The 24,178-nt window shown below is 48.4% G+C and overlaps 2 protein-coding genes across 2 annotated transcripts in view; one reads left to right on the top strand and one right to left on the bottom strand.

Annotated features, from left to right (window-relative positions):
* Nucleotides 1-23: 23 nt before the first annotated feature.
* Fkbp9 (FKBP prolyl isomerase 9) lies at nucleotides 24-22,512 on the top strand. Its single transcript, XM_042694961.1, has 10 exons — nucleotides 24-327; nucleotides 7,784-7,929; nucleotides 9,124-9,313; nucleotides 9,941-10,086; nucleotides 12,949-13,138; nucleotides 15,913-16,058; nucleotides 17,240-17,426; nucleotides 18,217-18,362; nucleotides 19,534-19,697; nucleotides 21,362-22,512. Exons 1-10 carry the CDS (start codon nucleotides 101-103, stop codon nucleotides 21,536-21,538), a joined length of 1,719 nt encoding a protein of 572 aa, XP_042550895.1. The 5' UTR covers nucleotides 24-100; the 3' UTR covers nucleotides 21,539-22,512.
* Nt5c3a (5'-nucleotidase, cytosolic IIIA) overlaps nucleotides 15,548-24,178 on the bottom strand; it is a 56,282-nt gene continuing 47,651 nt past the window's right edge. Inside the window, exons 10-11 of the mRNA XM_042694963.1 lie at nucleotides 19,002-19,007; nucleotides 15,548-15,558 (exon numbers count right to left, since the gene is read on the bottom strand). The gene's annotated coding sequence lies outside the window, so the exon portion shown is untranslated. The remainder of the gene's footprint in view (nucleotides 15,559-19,001; nucleotides 19,008-24,178) is intronic.

Raw genomic sequence — 24,178 nt, 5'->3', positions numbered from 1 at the left:
GGCCAACGCCGGGAGGGACCAGGGACCGTTCCACGTTTGCAGACGCGCCGCGCATCCGCCGCCCTAGCTCCGCGCGCCCCCGCTCCTCGCCCACCGCCCGATGGCGTCCCGGGCCCGGGGCTGGCGGTCCCTGCCGCCGCCGCCGCTCTTGCTGCTCCTCTGGGTGACCGGACAGGCGGCGCCCGTGGCGGGCCTTGGCGTCGACCCGGAGCTGCAGATCGAGCGGCGCTTCGTGCCCGCCGACTGCCCGCGCGCCGTGCGCAGCGGCGACTTCGTGCGCTACCACTACGTGGGCACATTCCCCGACGACCGCAAGTTCGACTCCAGGTACCGCGCCGCCGGCCCCTCCCGCCGGGCCTCGCCTGCAGGCCCGGTCCCCAGCCCTCGCGGCAGGGACGCCGGGGTCCCCAGACCCCCGCAATGGCCTCTCGGGCCGAGCTCCGTGACATAGTGTGAACTGGCCCCGGGCCGGGGAGAGGCCGCCGCCCGATGGCCCTTCCGGCGGGCTCCCAGCATCTCCGCGGCCGGGCGGGTCGGAGCCGCTGCTGGTTAGTAGTCCAGGCCTGGACCCGGCCAGCACTGTTCCCTTCGTGTGGAAAGGAGGACGTGAGCAGAGGCTCCGAGCCTCCCGAGGCCGGGAAACTGGAGTAAAGTCGGAGTGGGATGGGACGGGGTCCCTGCGCCCCCTCCCGTGGGTCGTCCTGAAGCCAATGAGACAGAGGTGCGTGGTCTAGAGACATTGCGGCCTTTGCACTCAGCCCTGCTTGGGGTCTTAAGTCCCAAGGATCACCCGCCCCTCCATTGTCTTCCAGTGTAGTTTGGGCCACATAGGCCCCAACATCAGGCTAGGTTTCTGTTGCCAACAAGCGCCCCTGACTCATTCCAGCTGTAGGATGTTGGGCCCTGCCTGAGGCTGGGCTGAATGCATCTTGGCTAGAACACCGACTGCCACCTCTCTGAAACTTTGCAGTTTTGCACACATTACTACGTGGCACATTAACAAGTGCTAAGAGATGGCTTCTTGCCATGTAGGCGTGAGATGGCGCATGCCTGCAATCCTGGCTACTCTGGAGGCTGAGGTCTGGGGATCTCCAGGGGAAGAAGCCAACCCTGGCAGATAAATCTGAGAGATTCCAGTTAACCAACAAAAAGCTGAAAGTGGAGCTGTGGCTCAAGTGTTCGAACACTAGCCTTGAGTGAGAGAAAGCCAAGCAAGAGCAGGAGGCCCATAGTTCAAACAAAAAATAAAAAGTAGAGATGGCATCCTTACTGTTTACTAAGGGCCTTGTGCATCCAGGCAGGAGCACTACCTCTGAACCCCAGCCCTGGTCAGTGATTCCAGTTACTTACTATTGCTTCAGGATGTTGCTTAAAAAAAAAACAAAAAAACTTCATTGAAACATCGTTGTTATAAAATTGACCTACTGAAATGGGCGCCGGTGGCTAACGCCTGTAATCCTAGCTACTCAGGAGGCTGAGATCTGAGGATCAGGGTTCAAAGCCAGCCCGGGCAGGAAAGTCCATGAGACTCTTATCTCCAATTAACCACCAGAAAACCGGAAGTGATGCTGTGGCTCAAGTGGTAGAGTGCTGGCCTTGAGCTGAAGAGCTGAGGGACAGCACCCAGGCCCAGAGTTCAAGACCCACAACTGACCAAAAAAACAAAAACAAAAACAAAATAAAATTCACCTACTGAGAATGTACAGTTAGGTGTTTTTTGTTGTTGGTGGTGGTAGTCATGGGGCTTGAACTTGGGCCTGTGCACTGTCCCTGAGCTTTTTCACTCAAGGCTAGCACTACTATTTGAGCCACTTTCTGGGTTTTTGGTGGTTAATTGGAGGCTCATGGACTTTCCTTTCTAGGCTGGCTTTGAACTGCAGTACTTAGATCTCAGCCTACTGAATAGCTAGGATTACAGGCATGAGCCACCAGTGCCCAGCAGTTGGGTGTTTTTTTGTTAAAGTATATTCACAGAGCCATGCAAATACCACAACTGTCTACTTCCAGAACATTTCTATCATTCCAAAAAAGAAATTAGGCACTCCTAATTTAGCAGTAGCATACCCTCCCCCTAGCCCCCCCCCCCATGTGTTGTTGAGTTTAACTGTCGCAGACATTTCATATAAACAAGTCATCCAATTTGTGGTGTGGGCATCTGACTTTTGTTTCCTCACGTAGCTTTCCAAACTTCATGCATGTTTGGCACCCCCAGTACCTCAGTCTTTCACAGCAGTCAAATAACCTCTGGTTATTTGGCTTGTGTACATGGTCCTGCATTATAAAGCAAAGTTCATATGGTATTTGGCTTGTGTACATGGTCCTGCATTATAAAGTTCATATGAACATTGTGTGCAGGATTTTGTGCTGGTGCGCCTTTCAGTTTCTCTTGGGTTTATATCTAGGACTGGAATCATTGGCTCATTTAACTTTGTGAAGGACTTTGTCTTTGTCCCTCTTCTATGTCTGTTCCCTCCTGCCTAATCCTTCACACGTTGTTCACACTTTCATTTGACTCTGGTCACTTAAGGGTAGTGGTAGTGTCATATATGGCTGTGATCTGCATTTCCCTGACATTGACTGAGAACAGTGTTTCACAGGTTCATTGCCTGTTTGTGTATCTTCTTTCATTTGTTCCTTTTGTTATAAAAGAGGGGATGCTGGGCATGGTGTTTCACACCTATTCACACCCAGCTGGTTCACACCCAGCTATGTAGGAGGCAGAAAGTCAGTAGGCTCACAGTTCTGAGGTTAGCCCCAAGCAAAAATGTGGGACCTAACCCTCAAAATAACTGAGGAGAAAAGACTGGGGGTATGGCTCAAGTGTCAGCTTGCCTACCTTTCAAACTAAAGCCCTGGATTCAAACATCAGTACCACAGTAATAACAATAACATAGGGAAGATTTCTTGCCTGAGCGGATAGAGTCAGTAATCCCTGCTAGACCAAGTTGTGCTGTCTGTGCAGCCACAGGTGTGAGGCATTGTAGGACAGTAGAAAGAGCATATTGGAGCTGCCTCATCCATGAGACATTCATGTGGTCTGCCCTCAGAGACTAGTACTAATCCTGTGTGTCCCCTCCCTCAATCCTGCCATTTATGGCCAAAGCAGTTACAATCAGTGCAATAAGAAGAGTGTATATATTCCAACTCACATAGAGTTTATGACCAGATTCAGCCTGTGCCTTCACCTGTATTCACTCCTTTAATCTCAACAGAATCCAGCTCAGGACATTGAGAAAGGTATCTTATTGCATGTGAAGAGTCTTAGAGGAGTCAACCACAGAACCTCACTCCTATAATCCTAACTCAGGAGATTGAGATTTAAGGACCATTTGTTTGAAGCCAGCCTTGACAGAAAAGTCTGTAAGACTCTTATTTTATCTCCAGTTAAGTAGTAAAAAGCCAGAAGTGGAGCTGTGGCTCAAGTGGTAGAGCCTTGGGCAGGGGGGAAAAAAAGCTAAGTAAAGGCATGAGACCCTGAGTTCAAGTCTTAGTATGGCACATGCGTGCACACCTACACATATGCACACATACATGCACATACAGCTGAGAAAGCCTGAATGGCTTGTCCAAGATACCTAAGTACTGAGTGGTCCTGTGTAACTTTTAACCTGGCCAGTTGCTTATGACCATAGTCTATGGTCTACCCTTAACTACAGTGGGCAGAAAGGCAGGCAACTAGGAAAATAGGGAGAAGGCTTGACTCCAAGTTGTTTGTGTGGAAGGCAGCCTGGGCTGAGGCAAAAGACACAAAGGAGGCTAGAATTTACCAAGGAGGATGGAGGATGAGGGCTGGGAAGGGTGTGTGGGGAAAGGAGGATGGAGGGCAGAGCTGGGAGGGGGTGTAAAGGGAAGGTGGATTGGAGGAAGGAATGCTGGTCAGACAATGAAAATGTGGATAGTGGTGGGGGAAGAAGGGAGGGGAAACAAGAAGGTGGAGCTAGCCTCTTTTTTTTGTTTTGTTTTTTTTTAATCGCTGGGTGCTGGTGACTCACACCCCTAATCCCAGCTACTCCAGGAGAGGCTGAGATTAATCAATTCTACGTTTTCTTTTTTTTTTTTGGGTCCGGTTGTGGGGCCTGAACTCTGGGCCTGGGCGCTGTCCCTCAGCTCTTCAGCTCAAGGCTAGCGCTCTACCACTTGAGCCACAGCGCCACTTCCGGCTTTTTACTTTTTGCTTATGTGGTGCTGAGGAATCGAACCCAGGGCCTCGAGCATGCAAGGCAAGCGCTCTACCACTGAGCCACCTTCCCAGCCCAATTCTAAGTTTTCTTGTAGATTCTGCTGAGCTTTCTACATATGATTCCATCTGAAGCAGATGCACTTCTTCCTTTCCAGTGTGTAGGCTTTGTATTTCTTTTTTAATTAGCATACATTATTACACGAGGGGTTTCATCATGACATTCATTCCTACACAGGCATACAGTGAATCCCCATCAACCTCACTGCCTTTAGTCCTCCCTCCACCCAGAACATTTCAACAGGTTCACTCTTTATTTTCCTACATGCAAACAAAACTACTTTGGTCTGCCTGCAGCCTCTCTACTCCGCTGTTGTATTCCTTTTTCTTGATCCGTCCTTCACTCAGGACATCCCAGACCAGAAATGGCACAGGGGGCTTCACTGGCTAGTGGCTGATCAGAAACAGTTCTGCTTCTCACTGTGAGAACAGTGTCTGTAGGTGTACCCCTTTGTGAAGCTTTTCTGGACCAGCCTGTGGGGTGTGGCCTGCAGGGCTGGCCTTCTGCAGAAGGTAGAAAGGAACTGGACACCGGGACCAGCTGCTTGCGCCCTCATTCTAGATGGCAGGAGTGATTTTCATGAGTGCTGGGCTGCCAGCTGCCCACTGGTCAGCAGAAATGCTCTGGAGATAACTGCTTTTCCAGATGGTCAGACTTGAGGCAGTCAATAAGACTAGCCTCCATGGTTAGATGTTGAGTGCCCTTTTTTTTTTCTTTCCAGTCCTGGGCGTGGACTCAGGGCCTGGGCACTATCCTTGAGCTCCTTTTGCTCAAGGCTAGTGCTCTCCCATGAACCACAGTGTCACTTCTGGCTTTTTCTGCTTATGTGGGACTGAAGAATTGAACCCAGGGCTTCATGCATGCTAATCAAGCACTCTACCACTAAGCTACATTCCCAGCCCATGAGTGCCTCTTTTGGAAAGGTTCTTGTTTGAGATTCTCAGGCCATCATGAATGAACTAATTAGGAGTGAGGCCTCTGCAGGTTTTTATTCATCATGGAGAAGCTCTATGCCAGGTGCCTAGGAGTTGGACCATCCTGGGATTTAGCAATTTTTTTCCCACTTGGATAACTGACTTTGGAGAAGTTTTTAACTTTAGGTCCCTATCAGAGCACCCACTTCTCAGTGCTGCATGAAGAGTAAATGAGGTAGCAGGAGAGAAGAGCATTCTTTGCCACTGTGCCTGTAAATACTATTAATTATTTAAAACCGCCACTAAGTTTGGGAACTATATTCAGTTCTATGGGGGCACGGGGCTGGAGGGGGGAGAAGAGGTTCATGCATGTGTGCCAGGGTTGAACTCAGGGTTGGGTGCTGTCCCTGAGCTTTTTTGCTCAAGGCTGTCACTCTTCACTTGAGTCACAGCTCCAGTTCTGGCTTTTTGGAGATTAGAGTCTCACAGACTTTCCTGTCTGGGATGGCTTAGAACTGCGATGCTCAGATCTCAGCTTCCCGAGTAGCTAGGATTACAGGTATGAAAATCAGAGCCTGGCTGACATGTTTTTGTTTTTGTGTGGTGCTAGAGATTGAACCCAGGTCTTGTGCTCAAACAGTTCTTTACCAGCTCTAAAAACTGTGTTCTTGGAGTCACCTTCTGCCTGTGTGTTACTGTGTGCCATATTAAGTACCTCTGGATCTGTGGAGTCTGGTTCTTTATCATAATCCTGCTAGTTGGTGATGTTTACAGTGCAGTGTGCTACAAACCAAGTGTAATCCAAGCTGGCCTTCCAGGGTAGCTGGGAGGCCCCGGGGGAGGGGGTGTAGGTACAGATCTAACTTGGCCATTGAGCTTACCAGAGCTTTGTCCTCTGGCTTGGCCTGAACTGGAATTCCTGCCTTCTGCTTATTGACCCTGAAGAAGGGAAGGAAGGTTATCCAGATCTGCAGAACAGGGCAGTGGAAAAGATGGTGGATCCAGGAAGCTGCCCTCACTTGCCAAGGGTTGGAGGATTAGGGTGGAGTGACGTAGATTCACACTTGTCCCAACTGTTCAGTGGGAAAAATGCAAAGAAGAAAAACAATTGGCAGTGAAAGGCAGCAGGTCCCAATGGCCTGAGTACCAGCAGCTTTGAACTTTGCTTACACAAGTAATTACAGGGTCATTTCTGAAGAGAGAATTAAAGAGAAGACATAGCCAGTCACCTGGAATCTACTGCCCATAGATTAACACTGACAAAATTTTCATTTACTGCCTTGTAGATTTTCCTGTGTCAATTATGCAGCTATCTATCTGTCTGTCTGTCTGTCTCTCATATGTATCTATATTATCTATATTTCTGTATCATCTATCTACCTATTTACCCACATATCTATTGTTTTTGTCTATTATCTTTTAACCTATAATTAAATACCTGTTATCTATGTCACTATCTATAATTAGTGACTATTACTATCTATAAATAAATGGGATTAAATCTAATCCATATATAGGATTAAATATATATATATATAATTACATATACTGTGGCTCTATAACTTGTATTTATCTTATTGAATATGTCCTTCCAGTCAATAAGTAGAAATCTATGTTATAAGATGGCCACCAAGCCATCTTTATTATTATTATTATTATTTTTTGGTTTGTTGTGGGCCTGAACTCTGGTCCTGGGTGCTGTCTCTTAGCTCTTCAGCTCAAGGCTAGCACTCTACCATTGAGCCACAGCACCACTTCTGGCTTTTTCTGCTTATGTGGTGCTGAGGAATCGAACCCAGGGCCTCATGCATGCAAGGCAAGCATTCTACCATGGAGCCACCTTCCTAGCCAGCCATCTTTATTATAGGTCCTCCCTTATATGCAGTGAGAGCCATGCCCTTAAACTTCTTCTGTCCATTACTGTAAATCAAGCTCTGAGTGGGTTTTTTTTAATTCATTTTTCTTTTGTGTTTTCTCTTTAAAATTTTGTAGTCTCTGCATTATAGTTTTGGCAACTCAGGGCCTTATACTTGCTAGGTAGATGTTTCACTACTTCAGCTACACCCAGCCTTTTTGCTCTATCTTTTTTGTATAAGGCCTGCTGTTTCTGCCCAGGGCCAGCCTAGATCTTGACTTTCCTCCCTCTGGGCTTGAGTAGATGGAATGAGAGAGCCACCATATTCAGCTTTTTTTCTTTTCCCATCCTGGCCTCTAACTGAGAAGCGAGGATTCCAGGAGTGAACACTAGGCCTGGCCTGAATGAGTGTACTATAATCATTGTCTTATACAGGATCTGAAACCACCTCTCTCTGCCAGTTCATAAAGTAGTATTTGTTGGCAAAGTCTATGTCTTCGGCTTCTTTCATGTCTCCCAAAACACCCAGCACAGTGTCAAAGGGCAAGCCTTCACTTGTTGAATTTGACATTGCAAGTGAGCACAGGCAAACTCCTGCCGTTTATCTTCGGCCCTAGGCCAAAACCCATCAGCCCTCAATACAAATGAGTGGTTTCAAGATGCACTTACACTGATTACCTGCGATAATTGTGGTAGTGACCCAACCCCATGCTTGCAGAAATTTTCTTGTTGGAATTTATGCTTTTCTTTTTCTCTCTCTTCCTTCTGGTGGTCAGCTATGACAGAGACTCTACGTTCAACGTGTTTGTGGGCAAAGGACAGCTGATTGCAGGGATGGACCAGGCTCTGGTTGGGATGTGTGTAAATGAGAGGCGCTTCGTGAAGATCCCCCCAAAGCTTGCCTACGGAAGCGAGGGCGTTTGTGAGTTCTGTCATTTTGTACTTATTTATTTTCTTGTTTCCATTTCCTGGAGTTCATTCTGGTAAATACTATTTTATATGATCAGAGTTGTACTTGTAAACACACCTGAGAAGCCACCATAACACTCTATAGAGACTGTGGCCAACTAGACTGGAGAGTTTTGGAGGCTTTTTTTTTTTTTTTTTGCCAGTCCTGGAGCTTGAACTCAGGGCCTGGGCACTGTCCCTGAGCCTCTCTGTGCTCAAGGCTAGCATTCTACCACTTGAGCCACAGTGCCACTTCCAGCTGTTTCTGTTTATGTGGTACTGAGGAATTGAACCCAAGGCTTCATGCATGCTAGGCAAGCACTGTACCACTAAGCCACATTCCCAGCCCTTGGGGACTTTAAGAGGGGAAAATAAAAAGCAGTGAAGACAGATACAACTGATATTACTGTTTTAGATTTCATCTCTTCTAGAAATGAAAGGTGTCATTGACATGGGCATGTCCATGTCAATGGACATGATTTTTTTTCCCCCAGTTGTGGGGCTTGAACTCTGGGCAGGGGTGCTGTTCCTCAGCTCTTCAGCTCAAGGCTAGTGCTCTACCACTTGAGCCACAGCGCCACTTCTGGTTTTCTGGTGGTTTATTGGAGATAAGAGTCTCATAGACCTGGGTGCCAGTGGCTCATGCCTGTAATCCTAGCTACTCAGGAGGCTGAGATCTGAGGATCACGGTTCAAAGCCAGCCTAGGCAGGAAAGTCTGTGAGACTCTTATCTCCAATAAACCACTCAGAAAACCGGAAGTGGCACTGTGGCTCAAGTGATAGAGTGCTAGCCTTGAGATGAAGAGCTCAGGGACAGTGCCCAGGCCCAGAGTTCAAGCCCTATGACTGACAAAAAAAAAAAAAAGTCTCATGGACTTTCCTGCCTGGACTGGCTTTGAACCTCAGTCCTCAAATCTCAGCCTCCTGAGTAGCTAGGATTACAGGCCTGAGCCACCAGTGCTTGGCTCCCACTGGTGTCTTTGATGAGAGGAAATGTGTTTTTTCTTTTTAGTTTCATTTGGAAGGAAAGATGGGTCATTTTGGAAGTCTTCATCAGTGACCCAGCTTGAGCCCTTTGGGTTTCTGTTCCTATTAGCAGTGTCCTAGGTATTTATTTTGTGGCCTGAAAAGCAGTAGTTTCTAAGTGTGAACTCTCTTTCATTTCTAGCTGGTGTGATTCCCCCAAACTCTGTGCTTCATTTCGATGTACTTCTGATAGACATTTGGAATTCTGAAGACCAGGTCCAGATTCACACTTATTTCAAGCCCCCGACGTGCGCTCGGACTATCCAGGTGTCAGATTTTGTTAGATACCACTATAATGGGACTTTCTTGGATGGGACACTGTTTGACTCCAGGTAAGCCCTTCTGTTCATAGCAGTGACTGTGAAATGCCCCCTGTGTCTTTTGGTTTTGTCTATATTCTATGCCCATGAGGAAGCCAGAAACAGGACCCTTCTGAACTTTCACCAGTATTAAACTACTCTTTGTAATACTTGTGGGTAGTGTCTTATGCTCATGGTGCCAGAATCAAGGCTTAGTGCATATTAGAAAACTCTCAAGTATTTCTTATCTAATTTAACAGTATTTTGATACTTTATCATTAAGCAAAGAGCCTTATTCCTTAGTAGACTCATGTGTTTTGGCTCATTTTTATATTTTCCCCATGGAGGGAGAACAGGCAGAAATAAAGCTGTAAGTAGCCACAAATAAAGCTATATATAGGCTAAGCTTTAGACCAGATTTTCTGCCATGACAGTGTGCTTGACTAGTGGAATAAGCTGGTCTATGGTAGTCCATCGCTGATAGAAACCCGAGCCTTTCCTTTCTTCTTAAACTGGATGCCTTCTGTTGTGTTTGGGAGCAGCAGTCTCCAGAGATGGATGTGGGCTTGTTTACCTGAGATTTGGGTAACAAAATTCTCCCTGAAGGACACACTGGAAACCTACACCGTGGAACTCTTTCCCTTTCTCATTGGCTTTCAGTCACAATCGCATGAGAACCTACGACACATATGTGGGCATTGGCTGGCTGATTCCTGGCATGGATACAGGGCTGCTGGGGATGTGTGTGGGGGAAAAGCGAATCATCACCATTCCTCCTTTCCTGGCCTATGGAGAACACGGGGATGGTGAGTCCTCCTCCTTCTCAGGGATTAAGACTGTTGTGATCCTATGGACCCCACTGCTGTGCAATCCAGTTATGATCCTAGGGGACCCATTGCTGTCCTATCCCGTCGTGACTCCATGGGACCCACTGCTTTCCAATCCAGTCTTTATCTTGTGGGACCCACTGCTGTCCAATATGGCAGCCACTTGATACAGTCAAGTGACAATTTGCCCTTGCTGGGCAAGTGCCAGGTGGCTTCTTAAAAGAAGTATGGGCAGAGTACCCTGCTAATAGAGAAGTCAAGTTTGGAAATGATTATCATAAATATATGCCCATTCTCCCTTCTCTGGGGTCAAGTTCTTTGCACTGCTATTCTTCACCAGTGGAAGTTCTTTTTACCTGGTCTCAGACCCTTTGCATTTTCATCCACATAACAAACAAGATGCTCAGTCTCATGGGAAGACTACTCTTTGTCTTAAATAAATATTTAATAGCTTAAATATTTAAAATAAGTAATTTATATTTGACTATTGCACAGGTATTCAAGTAAATCGTTGAATGACTGAATAATCTTGGGAAATACTTACATATGTGTATATATGTATATACATATATATATGCTAATGCTAAAATCATGCAAACTCTGGGGGGTTGTTTTGGAGCTGTTCTCCTAGGAACTGAGGGGTGGCTCAGTGGTGGATTGCTCACCTAGCATGCATGAGACCCTGGGTTCTGTCCTTGCACCACAAAAGATAAAAATGAAAACCTTTGTTCCTCTTTGTAAGCCAAAGTACAAAGGGTTAACTTTCTCTGCCACACATTTGCTCCAGGAATGGGACACACCGTGTGTTCCAGAGGCTGGCACAGATCTGCTCCAGGGATGAGGCACACCGTGTGTTCCAGAGGCTGGCACAGATCTGCTCCAGGGATGGGACACACCGTGTGTTCCAGAGGCTGGCACAGATCTGCTCCAGGGATGGGACACACCGTGTGTTCCAGAGGCTGGCACAGATCTGCTCCAGGGATGGGACACACCGTGTGTTCCAGAGGCTGGCACAGATCTGCTCCAGGGATGGGACACACCATGTGTTCCAGAGGCTGGCACAGATCTGCTCCAGGGATGGGGCACACTGTGTGTTCCAGAGGCTGGGTCAGTTGCCTGCTTTCATGTCACTGTGCTTTGAGGGGAGAGAGAGATGCCTGGGCTGGCATGCCACCCAGGATGCTACTGCCCTCTTTGTACACTGTAACACATGGCCAGCAGGGGTGCTGAGGGCTCCCCGCACACTGGCTGGTGGGGATCTTTACAGAAAGCTTGTGCCCTGCCTGCCATACCCAAAGCATTGTCCTTTGGCTTTACCCTTTGCAGAAACGTCCTCTCCAGATCATTTTAAATATGGGCTCTACCGCTGCTTTTCCAGCCACAGCTGAGGGGACCAAGCTCTCAGGATTCCCAGCTGTGAAGTGAGATTTGAAGTAGACACTTTATGGGCCCAGCGCGCTTCCACTGGGCTACTCTGCTACCATTGAAGTAGACACTTTAGACAGAGAAGTTTAGCCATATGATGTCATAATTGCTAAGTTTTCCTCATTTCCTCCGCTATGCTGTGCTTTACCTATGATTAACTTCATATGACAAGGAAAAATTGTTATTTTTTTTAATACCTCTGGTGTGTATGTGTGCACAGCAGTGCTGGGGCTTGAACTCAGGGCCTTGTTTGGCTTTTTTGCTCAAGGTTGGCACTCAATTCCTTGAGCCACACCTCCACTTCTTGACTTTTGCTGGTTACTGGTGATAAAAGTCTCTCAGATGTGTCTGCCTTGGTGGCTTTGAACCATGATTCCCAGATCTCAGCTCCTGTGCAGCTAAGATTATAGATGAATGCCACTAATACCAGTTAACATTATTTTTGAAAAATCCTTAGTATTTTTTTTTCTTTTTTTTCCAGTCCAGGATTGAACTCAGGGCCTGAACACTGTCCCTGAGCTGCTTTTGCTTAAGGCTAGCGCTCTATCACTTGAGCCACAGTGCCACTTCCAGCCTTTCTGTTTATGTGGTACTGTAGAATGGAACCCAGGGCTTCACGCATGCTAAGCAAGCACTCTGTCACTAAGCCACATTCCCAGCCAATCCCTAGTATTTTCGATCTGGACTCGGTTAAATCCCCCAGATAGGGAGCCCAAAGCAATGCTGGAAGGGGTGATGGTGTTCAATGAACATCCTGTGTACCTCCAGGCTCATCCCAGAGAAGCTATACCATGCAGGAGGGAGATAGAATCACTATTTTGGATTATGGGTGCCATATTTTCCCCTTTGTTATCTAGCCTTGGTTTTATTTGTATCTTGCTGTGGATAAAGCACTGAATTTTCCATTTTGCCTTTCAAACACCTTGGCTGTGATCATGAAGCCTTTAGGGACTGTGGAAAAGTGAAGAGAGGCACGGAGGGTTGAGGAAGAAGAATAGAGTAGATGTGCACCACCAATCTAGGCATGGAAGACTTCCCAGAGACACAATGTACAGTTCATTCATCCAACTTCAAGCCTGGCTCTCAGTGGGTGTGTGAAGCCCTATGAGTGGGATTTCTGCACAACCAGTGCAACTTTAGGGCCTGTGCTTTTCATCTGTCCACACACAGAACCCTGAGGCCTTTGTGAGTGCGGGGGCAAGCAGTGCAGAGCCACTCAGCATGGGCACAGGCAATGGGGTCATACTGCACATGGGTGAACATGGTGAGACACCATAGTCAGACCCCAAGGATCCCCAGAACTTGGAATCCCCCTTGCTCTTGGCCAGACAAGGTCAGGGGCCAGCACTAGGGTTGTTGTGTGGTGGTGGCCCAGCCCCAGCCTGGTGCAAACATCTCTCTTCCTCTGTTGGGTAGGGAAGGACGTCCCTGGACAGGCGTCCCTGGTGTTTGACGTGGTCCTGCTGGACCTCCACAACCCCAAGGACGGCATCACAGTGGAGAACACAGAGGTGCCTGCGGACTGTGCGCGGCGCAGCCAGAGTGGAGACTTCCTCAGGTACCACTACAACGGCTCCCTGCTTGATGGCACCGTCTTTGACTCCAGGTGAGGAAGCAGCCCCAAATCTCTGGGCCAGGGCTACTGTGAGGGGGGCCAGTGTCCTGCTCCTCCAACAGACTCCAGGCCTTTGCTTCCCGTAAAAGCTGGAAGTCTTGCTGGTCCCTCTTGGTATTAGACTTCCAGTTTATGTGCTCATCATCCAAGAGCCTTGCAGAATTTTCTGTGGTAAGGTTTCATTTGAACCAGGGGCAGTGGCTTACACCTGTAATCCTAGCTACTAGGAGGCTGAGATCTGAGGATCCTGGTTAGAAGCCAACCTAGCCCGTGAGACTGAGGGTATGGCTCAAGTGGTAGAGTAGCTAGCCTTGAGCAAAACAACTCAGGGGCAGGGCCCAAGCCTTGAGTTTAAGGTCCATGACAAAATGACAAATGGCACATACACGAAAATGATTTCATTTGAATAATCCACTCTTTATTCCTATCAGCTCTTCTTTCATTTGAGATTTTTGTTTTGAAAGAGCATCAGTCATGTGATTCTAAATAAAAACAAAATATGAGGTCACAGGGAGGGGAAGAGCAGACAAATGTAGAGAGGAAAGGTGGGTGAAAGTAGTTTAATATTCAATGTATATATGTAAAAATGGAACCAGGTCATGTGAGGGGATGGGTGGAGTCGGGAGAGGTGGGGAGAATGATGAATTGATCAAGATGCAATGTATATAGCCTGGTGCCTGTAATCCTAGCTACTCAGGAGGCTGAGATCTGAGGATTGTGGTTCAAAGCTAGCCCTGGCAGGAAAGTCTGAGATTCATCTCCAATTAACCACCAGAAAACCGGAAGTAGTGCTGTGGCTCAAGTGGTAGAGTGCTTGCCTTGAGCTAAAGAGCTAAGGGACAGCGCCCAGGCCCAGAATTTAAGCCAAATGACTGACCAAAAAAAACAAAAAAAGATTCAGTGTACTCACAAATTGATCTGGTGAACTGAAACACCTTTCTATAGCTACTTAAAGATAATATATATGAAATCAATATGCTATATGCCCACTCCATCTGGTTACCATTTTATTAACAATCCTCATTAGTAGTTTCTGATTTGTTCAGTCATTTCTATATGGCATACAGAATGTCATATATGTATATGTTATAAAATATTTTCTCTGTTACATAATAAATAAAATTGTGTAATAACTTTTTGTTTTTGGTCAGTCGAGGGGCTTGAACTCTGGGCCTGGGTGCTGTCCCTGCACTCTTCAGCTCAAGGCGAGTGCTCTACCACTTGAGCCACTGCGCCACTTCCAGTTTTCTAGTGATTTATTGGAGATAAGAGTCTCGCAGACTTTCCTGCCTGGGCTGGCTTTGAACCGTGATCCTCACATCCTCAGTCTCCTGAGTAGCTAGGATTACAGGCGTGAGCCACTGGCACCCCGCTGTAATAACTTTTGTTAGCTCCTTATCGTCCTCACCGCAAGGCACCCAACGCTTAAAAACCTCTTAAAAAACTTGCCCTGTGGGCAGAGAGCCTTTTCTGTTGAAATCTTTAATCTGGATCTTTTATTGGTGGTGGTGGTGGTGGTGGTGGAGTCTGAATTCTGAGTCTGGGCGCTGTCCCTCAGCTCTTTAGCTCAAGGCTAATGCTCTACCACTTGAGCCACAGCGCCACTTCCGGCTTTTTCTGCTTACGTGGTGCTGAGGAATTGAACCCAGGGCCTCATGCATGCAAGGTAAGCACTCTACCACTGAGCCACCTTCCCAGCCCCTAATTTGGATTTTATTATCGTCAGTTGTACAAAGAGGTTAACATTCAACCAATGTGTTTATAAGTATAATGCATGTTGGTTGACAATCACCCTTTTCATCGTTCTCCCCTCTCCCTTCCAACATCTAGAAATCTTGGTGTTAACAATTTTTTTTTTTTTTTTTTTGGTTGGTCATGGGGCTTGAACTCTGGGCTTGGGCGCTGTCCCTGTGCTCTTCAGCTCAAGGTGAGTGCTCTATTGCTTGAGCCACAGCACCACTTCCGGTTTTCTAGTGGTTTATTGGAGATAAGAGTCTCAGGGTCTTTCCTGCCTGGGCTGGCTTTGAACCATGATCCTTAGAGCTCAGCCTCCTGAGTAGCTAGGATTACAGGCGTGAGCCACAGGCACCCGGCGGCGGCGGTGTTAATCAATGTTTATGATGGAGAACCTCACTTGAGTTGACTGGCTGGGTTTTCCAGAACCTGTCACTTCTATGGCAAATGACTTCTATGGCAAATTTAGTTCCTATATGGATTTGGAGGGTCTTCATCTAGGATTGTTTCTGCACTGGAGAGGAGGTTCTTCTCCCTAGGCCCCTTGGGAAGGAGTGCTCTGCAGTCTCTGGAGTTAAATTGTCCTCAGACTTGTGCTACTCTCCTGGAAACACTGTTCATACCTGCACTGGGGGTGTGGTTCAATGGTAGAGCGTTTGCCTAGGATGTGTGAGGCCCTGGGTTCAATTCCCAACCCATACACTGGCTCACATGCACATACAGATGATCCATATCTCCCATATTCAGATATTCTTCTCCAGAGGCTGGAGACACTGCCCTGTGATCTCTTAGTTTCCACTGCGACCTACCCTTGGTTTTTCATTAAGTCAGCACTGGCTCCCTGTGGCTCCCTCTCTCAGATTACAGTGCATTTATGACTGACTCGACCAAAGCCGAGGTCTGCTCCTGTCATATGCTAGAAAGCACATGCCCCCACTGTGGCCTTACCTGTTCTGGGGCCTGGAGGCCTCTGTGGTGCTGATGGTTGACATGTGTGTGATTGCCTGGTTGTTTCCATTCTTCTCTTGTAGCTACTCGAGGAACCGCACCTTCGACACGTACATCGGGCAGGGCTATGTGATTCCTGGGATGGATGAAGGCTTGCTGGGCGTCTGCATTGGGGAGAGGAGAAGGATCGTGGTCCCCCCTCACCTGGCCTACGGAGAGGAGGGCAGAGGTGCGCATCACCTGCCTTTCTGTTTACTGGCTGCTCCCACCTTGCTGGGCTTCGAGAGGCAAACCATGGGTTGACATCCAACTTAAACCTTGATTGCCCATGTAGATTTAGTTCTAGAATGGCCTTGATTGCCCATGTAGATTTAGTTCTAGAATGGCCTTGATTGCCCATGTAGATTTAGTTCTAGAATGGTCTGTGGTATTTTCTGTTCTCCTAGCTCCATTTTCTTTTCCTTCTGAAAATATTTAAGCCTATGCCAAAGTTGTAAGATCTGCATTGTGAATTCTGTTCATGTTCATTGACTGTTCATGTTTTTGCTCTGTTTTCCCTCCTTTTAGCTTTATTTATCTTGTTTACTTGAACTGTGTGAAAGTACAAAATCCTTATTTAGGTGAAAGGCCTGCCTGGGTAGGGCTCAGGTCCCTGTCTTAGGGCTCAAGTTCTGGTCTTCAGTTTTGCTGTCCAGGAACTCCATCTGCCTGTCTGTCAAGGCTTCTTTGAGTTCTTTATGACATGGTGGTAGGGATTCTCAGAGAATCAGATGGGCAAAGCTCCTGCTCATGCATGCTTGCATCCTCCCCCCACACCCACTGGATGCCCTCTGTGCCTCAGAGTCAGCCAGGTACCTGGGAGGTGACACACAGCCAGCTTGATGCGAAGTACTGTAGTCGTCACTGGAGTAGGTGGGCATCAGCCTCTGGGTTGATGGGATGTTTGTGCTGCAGTGCTCAGTGCAGAAGCTGAGCTAGTCAAATTCAGTGTCAGCCTCACTGTATCCCTAACTCTGTGAAAGGCTACCACTCACTACAGACCTACAGAGGTGGAACTGGGATTTGAACTCAGGGCTTCCTGCTTACTGGGTAAGTGGTCTGGTAGACCATTGGAACCTCACCCTCAGCCATCTGTGGTCAATTCAACTGGGGCAAACAGGCTAGAGTCCTGCATTTGAGTCCAAAGTATGCTAATTGGCCTGGTTCCTCTGGACAGATCTATGCCTCCATTTCCTTGTCTTCAGAATGAAGATTCAGTTCTTCTAATGGCCACAGCTCCGTTCTGGTGTGCCCTTGCCTCTCACTTCTGGGTCCTGTATTCCTCACAGGAGGCAGGCAGGACACCCTGGGGGGGTGCTGGGTGCTGTGGCCCACAGAGCTTGTTCACTAAGTCTCTGTGTCTGTCCTCAGGGAACATTCCAGGCTCAGCTGTGCTGGTGTTCGACATTCATGTGATCGATTTCCACAACCCCTCGGACTCCATCAACATCACCTCCCACTACAAGCCCCCTGACTGCTCAGTGCGGAGCAAGAAGGGTGACTACCTCAAGTACCACTACAATGCCTCCCTTCTGGATGGGACTCTGCTGGACTCCACGTGAGTATCCCTTGGGGGCGGGAAGTCCTTCAAGTTCTGCTGCCTCAGCCTTCACCGTGCTGGGGTTAAAGGCATACACAACCATGTCTGGCCTACCAGACTAATTCTTACCCTGTAGAATTGTTTTTCTATAAAGGCAGATCTTGTGCAGCTGTGTTTAAAACTGGCCCTTGGATAAACACCAGAGTCTCATTGTCAGCTAGCTCTGCTTCTGATGCATGTGTGCGTGTTTGTGAATCTGTTTCCCAGGGCTGCCCTATATGGTGAAGCAAGTTGAATGCGCTTCTTCTGGCCACTTTCTGCCTTGGGTTAAATGTCTTGCCTTTTTTCAACACTGTCCCTTCATTTCTTGAATCAAGTGCTTCATATTCCAAAGCTCATATTCCCGTTAGGGCTCCTTACATGGGAAAAGGGGAGTATGGGCAGGAACTGAACAAAGGCATTCCTTCTGGAAGTCAAGGATACGTTTGCCTGTGCAAGAGGAGCCCACTTCCTGCCTTGATTGCACTTGTGCAATGGGAACCTTGTCTCTGAGTTCCCCTCTTCCTGGGGGCTCCATCCTGGCACAGAGCTCATCCTCTCTGCATGGCACTTGTCTCTCTGGAAGCTCCTCAGGGCAGCAGGGGTTGGGGTGAGAGATTGTGCCAATCTGTGGCTCCCTCCAGTATCCTGGGGAGAGAGAAGAGTTGGGTATCTTGAGAGGATCCTCAGGGACCCACGTGTTCCTCTCCTAAGCACCCTTTCCGGTCCCAGTGGCTGGCCAATCTAACCTGTGTCTCTTGTCTTTCAGGTGGAGTTTAGGCAGGACTTACAACATTGTGCTGGGGTCCGGTCAGGTGGTCCTGGGGATGGACATGGGCCTCCGGGAAATGTGTGTGGGTGAGAAGCGGACTGTGATCATCCCGCCACACCTGGGCTATGGGGAGGCTGGCGTGGGTGAGTGACTCTGCTTGGGGTACAGGCTGTACTTTTGGGGGACTAGAGCTAGAACTGCCATATGCCTCTTCCACTTAAGACTCCAAGGGCTATGCTTTTTTTTTTTTTCCTTTGGTGCTGGTCCTGGGGTTGAACTCAGGGCCTGGGCACTGGCCTTGAACTTCTTTTGCTCAAGGGTAGTGCTCTATCATTTGAGCCACAAGGCTTTTTTTTTTTGGGGGGGGGGTGGGTACTTAATCAGAGATAAGAGTCTCAAGAGACTTTCTTGCCCAAGCTGCCTTTGAACCATGGTTCTTAAATATCAGCCTCCTGAGTAGTTATGCTTTCTGGTTTGAAGTTGCTTAAAGAGCCTGTGAACTTGGTGCTCCTGAGCTTTTGTAAGAAGAGTAGCAGGGAAGCGAGCCGAGTGTTGGTATGGGTGGCAAGGCACCGCTGCCCTTCTCCATATGCAGAGGCCTCCTCCCTCTGGCTTCTAGCCTGGACGGGTGGATGCCGAAGGTCAGGACTCCTCACCACAAGTCTGCCAGGAAAGTTTGGCAGAGTTAATTAAGACTGGTTCCGGGAAAAGTGACTTTCCTGCATCTTTGCAGGGTTATGTCCTGCTACATGACATTGCTGAGATATAGCTTTCCAGAACACTTCTAGCTGGGATCATCACTACAGTGGAAAGTGTCAGCTATTTTTGTGAGTCTTGTGCTTGTAAGGCAAGTGGTTTACCACTAAGCCATACCCCTGTCTTTTTGCACAGTTATTTTCCAGATAGGGTCTTGCTGTTTTTTGGCCAGAGTTGACCTCAGACCACCATCACTGTTATCTGTAGCCGTCCACAGCTGGGATGACAGGCACAAGCCCTTATGTCTGACTTGTTGGTTGAGATGGAGTCTTGCTAACTTCTTTTGGCCAGGGCTGATGATGAACCTCAATCCTCCCAATCTGTTTCGCTAGTAGCTGGGATTACAGGTGGAGCCATTGCATATGACTACATTTATTTCGTGTTGCATATAAAATCGAAACAAGTTGCATGAAACAACACCTATCTTTTCTAAATGCCACTCTCAGGATCTAGTTCATTTGGAAGCAAGTGCAGTCTCCCCGCCTTTAGGTTAGTGGGAGCAGTGGGTGGAAGGATCTGCTGGGTGCAAACCCATGCCGTTTGTCTCTCCCCGAGCAGATGGAGAGGTGCCAGGCAGTGCTGTCTTGGTGTTTGACATTGAGCTGCTGGAGTTGGTGGCTGGCCTGCCTGAGGGGTACATGTTTGTGTGGAATGGGGAGGTGTCTCCCAACCTCTTTGAGGAGATTGACAAGGATGGAGATGGAGAAGTCCTCCTGGAAGAGGTGAGCAGCCTGATGGGCGGGTGTGCCCAGGGCTTTTATCAGTGCCAGTGACTCAGCTCGGCTGAGATAGGGAGCTGGGAGGTGCAGGAGGGACCCCAGGCCTCTCCATGGAGCTGGGTGACTTACTGCGCTGACAAGCTGGAGTCACAGCTCCCTGGCTTTTCCTCTGTGCATTCTTGTGCAGGCTCCAGCCATTCCTTCAGCATCAGTTTTCCTCCAGCTCCTGTCTTGTTTTTGTGACAGTGTCTCACTTTGAACCAGAGGTCCTCCTGTCTCAGCCTCCTGGATTACGGGTGTTCAACACACCTGGCTCAACTTTTTAAGAGACAGGGTCTCACTATACTTCCCAGGCTGGTCATAGACTCTCCATGCTGCTGGGACTACAGGAATGTGCTGCTGCCCCCAGCTTTCCACTCTTTTATTTCTTTTTCTTTCTTTCTTTTTTTTTGGCTTTGGGGCTTGAACTGAGGGCCTAGATACTATCCCTAAGCTTTCCTGCTCAAGACCAGTGCTCTGCCACTTTAAGCCACAGCTCTACTTCCAGTTTTCTGGTAGTTAAGTGTCTCATGGACTTTCCTGCCTAAGCTGGCTTTGAATTATGATCCTTAGCCCTCAGCCTCCTGAGTAGCTAGATTATAGGCATGAGCCACCAGCACCTGGCTTTCCATCCTTTCCTAAGCTCCCTTCTGGTGAACTTTTGTCCTGCGATGCTGCTGTTGTTTCTCAGACCCCCTTGCCACCATGTCCAGCGCCTTCTGAGCCCGAGGTTGAGATCGGTCCTCGATCCTCTCTCTCTTCTTCAGCACCCCTGACTGTCCCAACTTCCAGTGAATCTGCTTGTCTGGTTTCCCTTGTGAGGCTCTGCTGGGCCAGGGATGCTCTGTTTCATCCAGGCTCCATTGTGGGTCATCCCGTCCCAGTGCTTCAGATGTGGAGCATGAGTTCACATGTCTCCACCTGCACCAGTTTGACATCAAACTCACTGCACTGCTGGTCCCCCACTTCTCCCCCAAGCCTGCTTCTCCTTTACATCCTGTGGCCCTCAGCACAGCTCTGTCCTGCAGCTACTCAGGTGACTGCACTGTCGTCTGGCCTTTCTCAAAAGCTCACAGAGTCACTTCAGGGCCTCACAGGGCTGTAAGACCTCTGCCTCCTTCCTGTGCCTCATCTGTGTTCCAGCTGGGCCTTTGTACCAGCCACACCCCCTGCTCAGAAGACTCCACTGTAGATGGTGTGCGGTTCATTATCTCACCTTCTTTAGGCTTTTGCATATGTCTCCCCCTGAGGTTTTAGCCCACCACTTCATCCTGCTCTCCCTTGCTTCCATTCTGTGCCTGAACTTTGGAACAAGATGTGCCATTCGTTCACTGATTATGCTCATTTTTCTCCCTGTAAGGCCAGCATGTGCAGGATGTTTGTTCATTTGTATCCCGATAAGTCCCCAGGGTCCACATGGGTACCTGGTACATAGTAGAATCACTAGGTTTGCACTGTGGGGAGCTTGTGGGGTGAGGGTATGCTCTGGTGGCCACTGGTGTAGGGGTCTGGTGGGAACAGGCTCTGGCTTCAGCCATGTCCCCTGGGCTGTTTGGGCGTGGGTTATGATCGGGCTGGTTCTGCATTCTCAGCCACTGTCTCACATCTGCCTTGCCCTTTGTCCCCAGTTTTCACAGTATATCCACGCTCAGGTAGCCACTGGCAAAGGGAAACTTGCTCCTGGCTTTGAGGCTGAGATGATCGTGAAGAATATGTTCACCAACCAGGACCGGAATGGCGATGGAAAGGTCACGGCTGAGGAATTCAAACTCAAAGACCAGGAGGCCAAACACGATGAACTCTAAAGCTGACATGAGCCAGGTGGATCCAGGGAGTGTATGACCCAGCCACCACTGTGGCAGAATGTAGGGAGGGTGAGGGCCATGGCAGTTTGTGGGCCATGCGGACCTGGTGCAAACTTCAGACTGGGGGATATCCATGAGAGCCTTAGCTAGTGGACAGATTCTGCAGAGGCCTTAGGCAGGCTGTGAGAAGTGCTAGAAAGGCTATTCTGCCAGTCTGAGTCTTCGGGCAATTTTGTCATTAAAGGAAAATAGGATCAGGTAGAAGTTTCCATTTCTTGGAGGAAACAGAATACTTTGTCCAACTCTCTATGTAAAGTGATTAAGTTTTTTATTTTTAACTTCCCAGTGTCTTAAAATGTTCTCTCCATGGGCAGGAGAAAGAGGCTTGCGTGCCTGGGAGAGTCCTGCTCTGCCTCTGGCTTTTCTCAGTGTTCTGTACAAACCCTGCCCTCCCCACCAGCCCCAGATCCCCACTTATTAGAATATCCCATCCCACCGGAGCCATCCCTCACTGGCACGTTAACGGGGCTTCCAGCAGACAACTCCACGGACCAATGAGTAGCTGTGAACCATGCTGTGTGGAGCATCTGCCTGGCTCTTTCCTCCCAGAGCCCATTCCCACCCCAGCCATGGCTGGTCCTCATGGCCAGGCCTTGTGGCCACTCAGCAGCCAAAATGACCTTTTCCTGCTGCTCCTTCCTGTATCCTAGAGGATGGTTTGGGGCTCCGCAGGTCACCCCTCTGCCACAGGAAGGCAAAGATACTGCTTGCTGGTTGCTTTTCCCATCATGCAGTGGTCACACTGTGCCTTTCTTCTGCCCTTATTTAGTGTGGGCACCACCCCTAGGCAATCAATCAACCATTTCCTTTGGAAACTGCCTTTGTTCTAAGGCTGTTGTTGCATGGATGTAGCCTTGAGATGGTTCACGGAAATGCTGTACTTTCCTCTAGTGGAATAAATGTTGGAAACTCAACCTCACTGATGTAAAATGTTGAATCACATTGTTTCATTGTGTGACATTTTATTTGGAGGTACAGAGGGTCCCTGGAGAACACAGTGACTGTGAGAGCCAAGCAGGACCCCACATGACAGTTTAGTACTTTCTGGAAAGGAAGTTATGCCTAGTGTGGGGGTGCAGGTCACGTGTTGTCTTGGGGGGACTCAGGGGGCCTGCAAGAAATCCAGGGGTCCTGAAGAGGAGTTCTTGAAAACTCTGTGGAAGTGAGGTAGGGTTTAGGACACCAGAGGGGTAATGAGGGCAGTGTTGGTTATCAGGTTGTTCACCCTGACCTGAAAGACAAGGAGAGTGGCTCACCCCTGTAATCCTAGCTACTCAGGAGGCTGAGACCTGAGGATTAGGGTTCAAAACTAGCACAGATAGGAAAGCTCATGAGACTTTTTAACCACAAAAAAGCTGGAGGTGGAACTGTGGTTCAAGTGGTAGAACACTAGCCTTGAGTGAAAGAGCTGAGAGACAGGTCAAGCCCCAGGACTGGCACAAAAACAGGTCAAGAAGAGGCAGCAGGAGAAGGGAGGGGCGGAGGCAGCCATTCAAGAGCCCTGGCTACCAGTGCAGCTGAGAGAAGTACAGATACCAGACTTTCTGCCCTTCCGGACTCCCTCCCTACACATGGCTACCTTCTCACTCTCCCATACTGCTGCCCTTCCATGCTTCTACCCTCCTATCTGTCCAACTTCCTGTCCATCCTTCAGCCTGTCCACCTGTCCTCCCTCCGTTTGTCTACCTTGCTGCCTATCAGTCCTGCTGCCCTTCCATCTCTCATCCTTCATTTCTCCCATACATCTACCCTTCTGTCCTATCCACATGCCCTTCCCCTCCACCTAGTAGTTCCTAGTAGTTGAACCTTGTTCAAGGCCAGAGGAATGGGGTGACCTGTGGGTGCAGAGAAATGTGGAGAATGGATCTGAGCTATGGGTTGAGGTGCTGGTATTGAGGCTTGAACTCAAGGCTTCATGCTTTCCTTTGGGTTTTTCAATCTAGGCTGGCACTATACCACAGCTCCACTTCTGGCTTTTTGGTGGTTAACTGGAGGTAAGAGTTTCACAGACTTTCCTGCCTGGGCTGGCTTTGGAACTAAATCCTTAGATCTCATCCTCCAGAGAAGCTAGGATTACGAGTACAGAGACACTGGCACCTGGCTAGTAATGCATCTTTGGATACGTGACTGCTAAGTTCTTGAATATATGGCAAGGTGTGGCTGTGGATGTGACAAGGGGACACATATGGAAGCTATAGGGTAGGGGCCTCAGAGAATACCCTATTTCAGGGTACTCAGCACAGGAAGTGACCCTGACCCTAATTTCCTCAGGATATGATAAGAGTTCAGGTCTTGGGTTGGGTGGTAGCTCAGTGGCAGAATGCTTGCCTGGCATGTGCAAAGCTGGGGTTTGACCCTTGCATCACAGAATACTTTTATAAAAGGACAATTGCAGGTCTTAAGGTTTTGTACACTTACATCATTTGTTTTTTTAATGGATGTATTATGAAGGCCTTTGGAAGGCATCTAGGATGATAGCAGAATGCTGAAATCCAACTAGCCATTTCTATTGTTTTTCTTCTTCTTCTTTTTTTTTTTTTGCCAGTCCTGGTACTTGAACTATGGGCCTGGGTGCTTCTT

Source organism: Dipodomys spectabilis, unplaced genomic scaffold, assembly GCF_019054845.1.
Source record: "Dipodomys spectabilis isolate Male_0828 unplaced genomic scaffold, ASM1905484v1 ptg000178l, whole genome shotgun sequence".
Taxonomy (NCBI): Eukaryota; Metazoa; Chordata; class Mammalia; order Rodentia; family Heteromyidae; genus Dipodomys; species Dipodomys spectabilis.
This window is presented reverse-complemented; position numbering and strand designations above follow the sequence as displayed.

Excerpts from the sequence above, each read along its gene's own strand:
- Fkbp9 (XM_042694961.1), top strand. The coding sequence starts at position 101 with ATGGCGTCCCGGGCCCGGGGCTGGCGGTCCCTGCCGCCGCCGCCGCTC. Across the intron at positions 10,087-12,948 it reads CTATGGAGAACACGGGGATG|GGAAGGACGTCCCTGGACAG; the intron begins GTGAGTCCTCCT and ends TCTGTTGGGTAG. Across the intron at positions 19,698-21,361 it reads GAGAAGTCCTCCTGGAAGAG|TTTTCACAGTATATCCACGC; the intron begins GTGAGCAGCCTG and ends CTTTGTCCCCAG.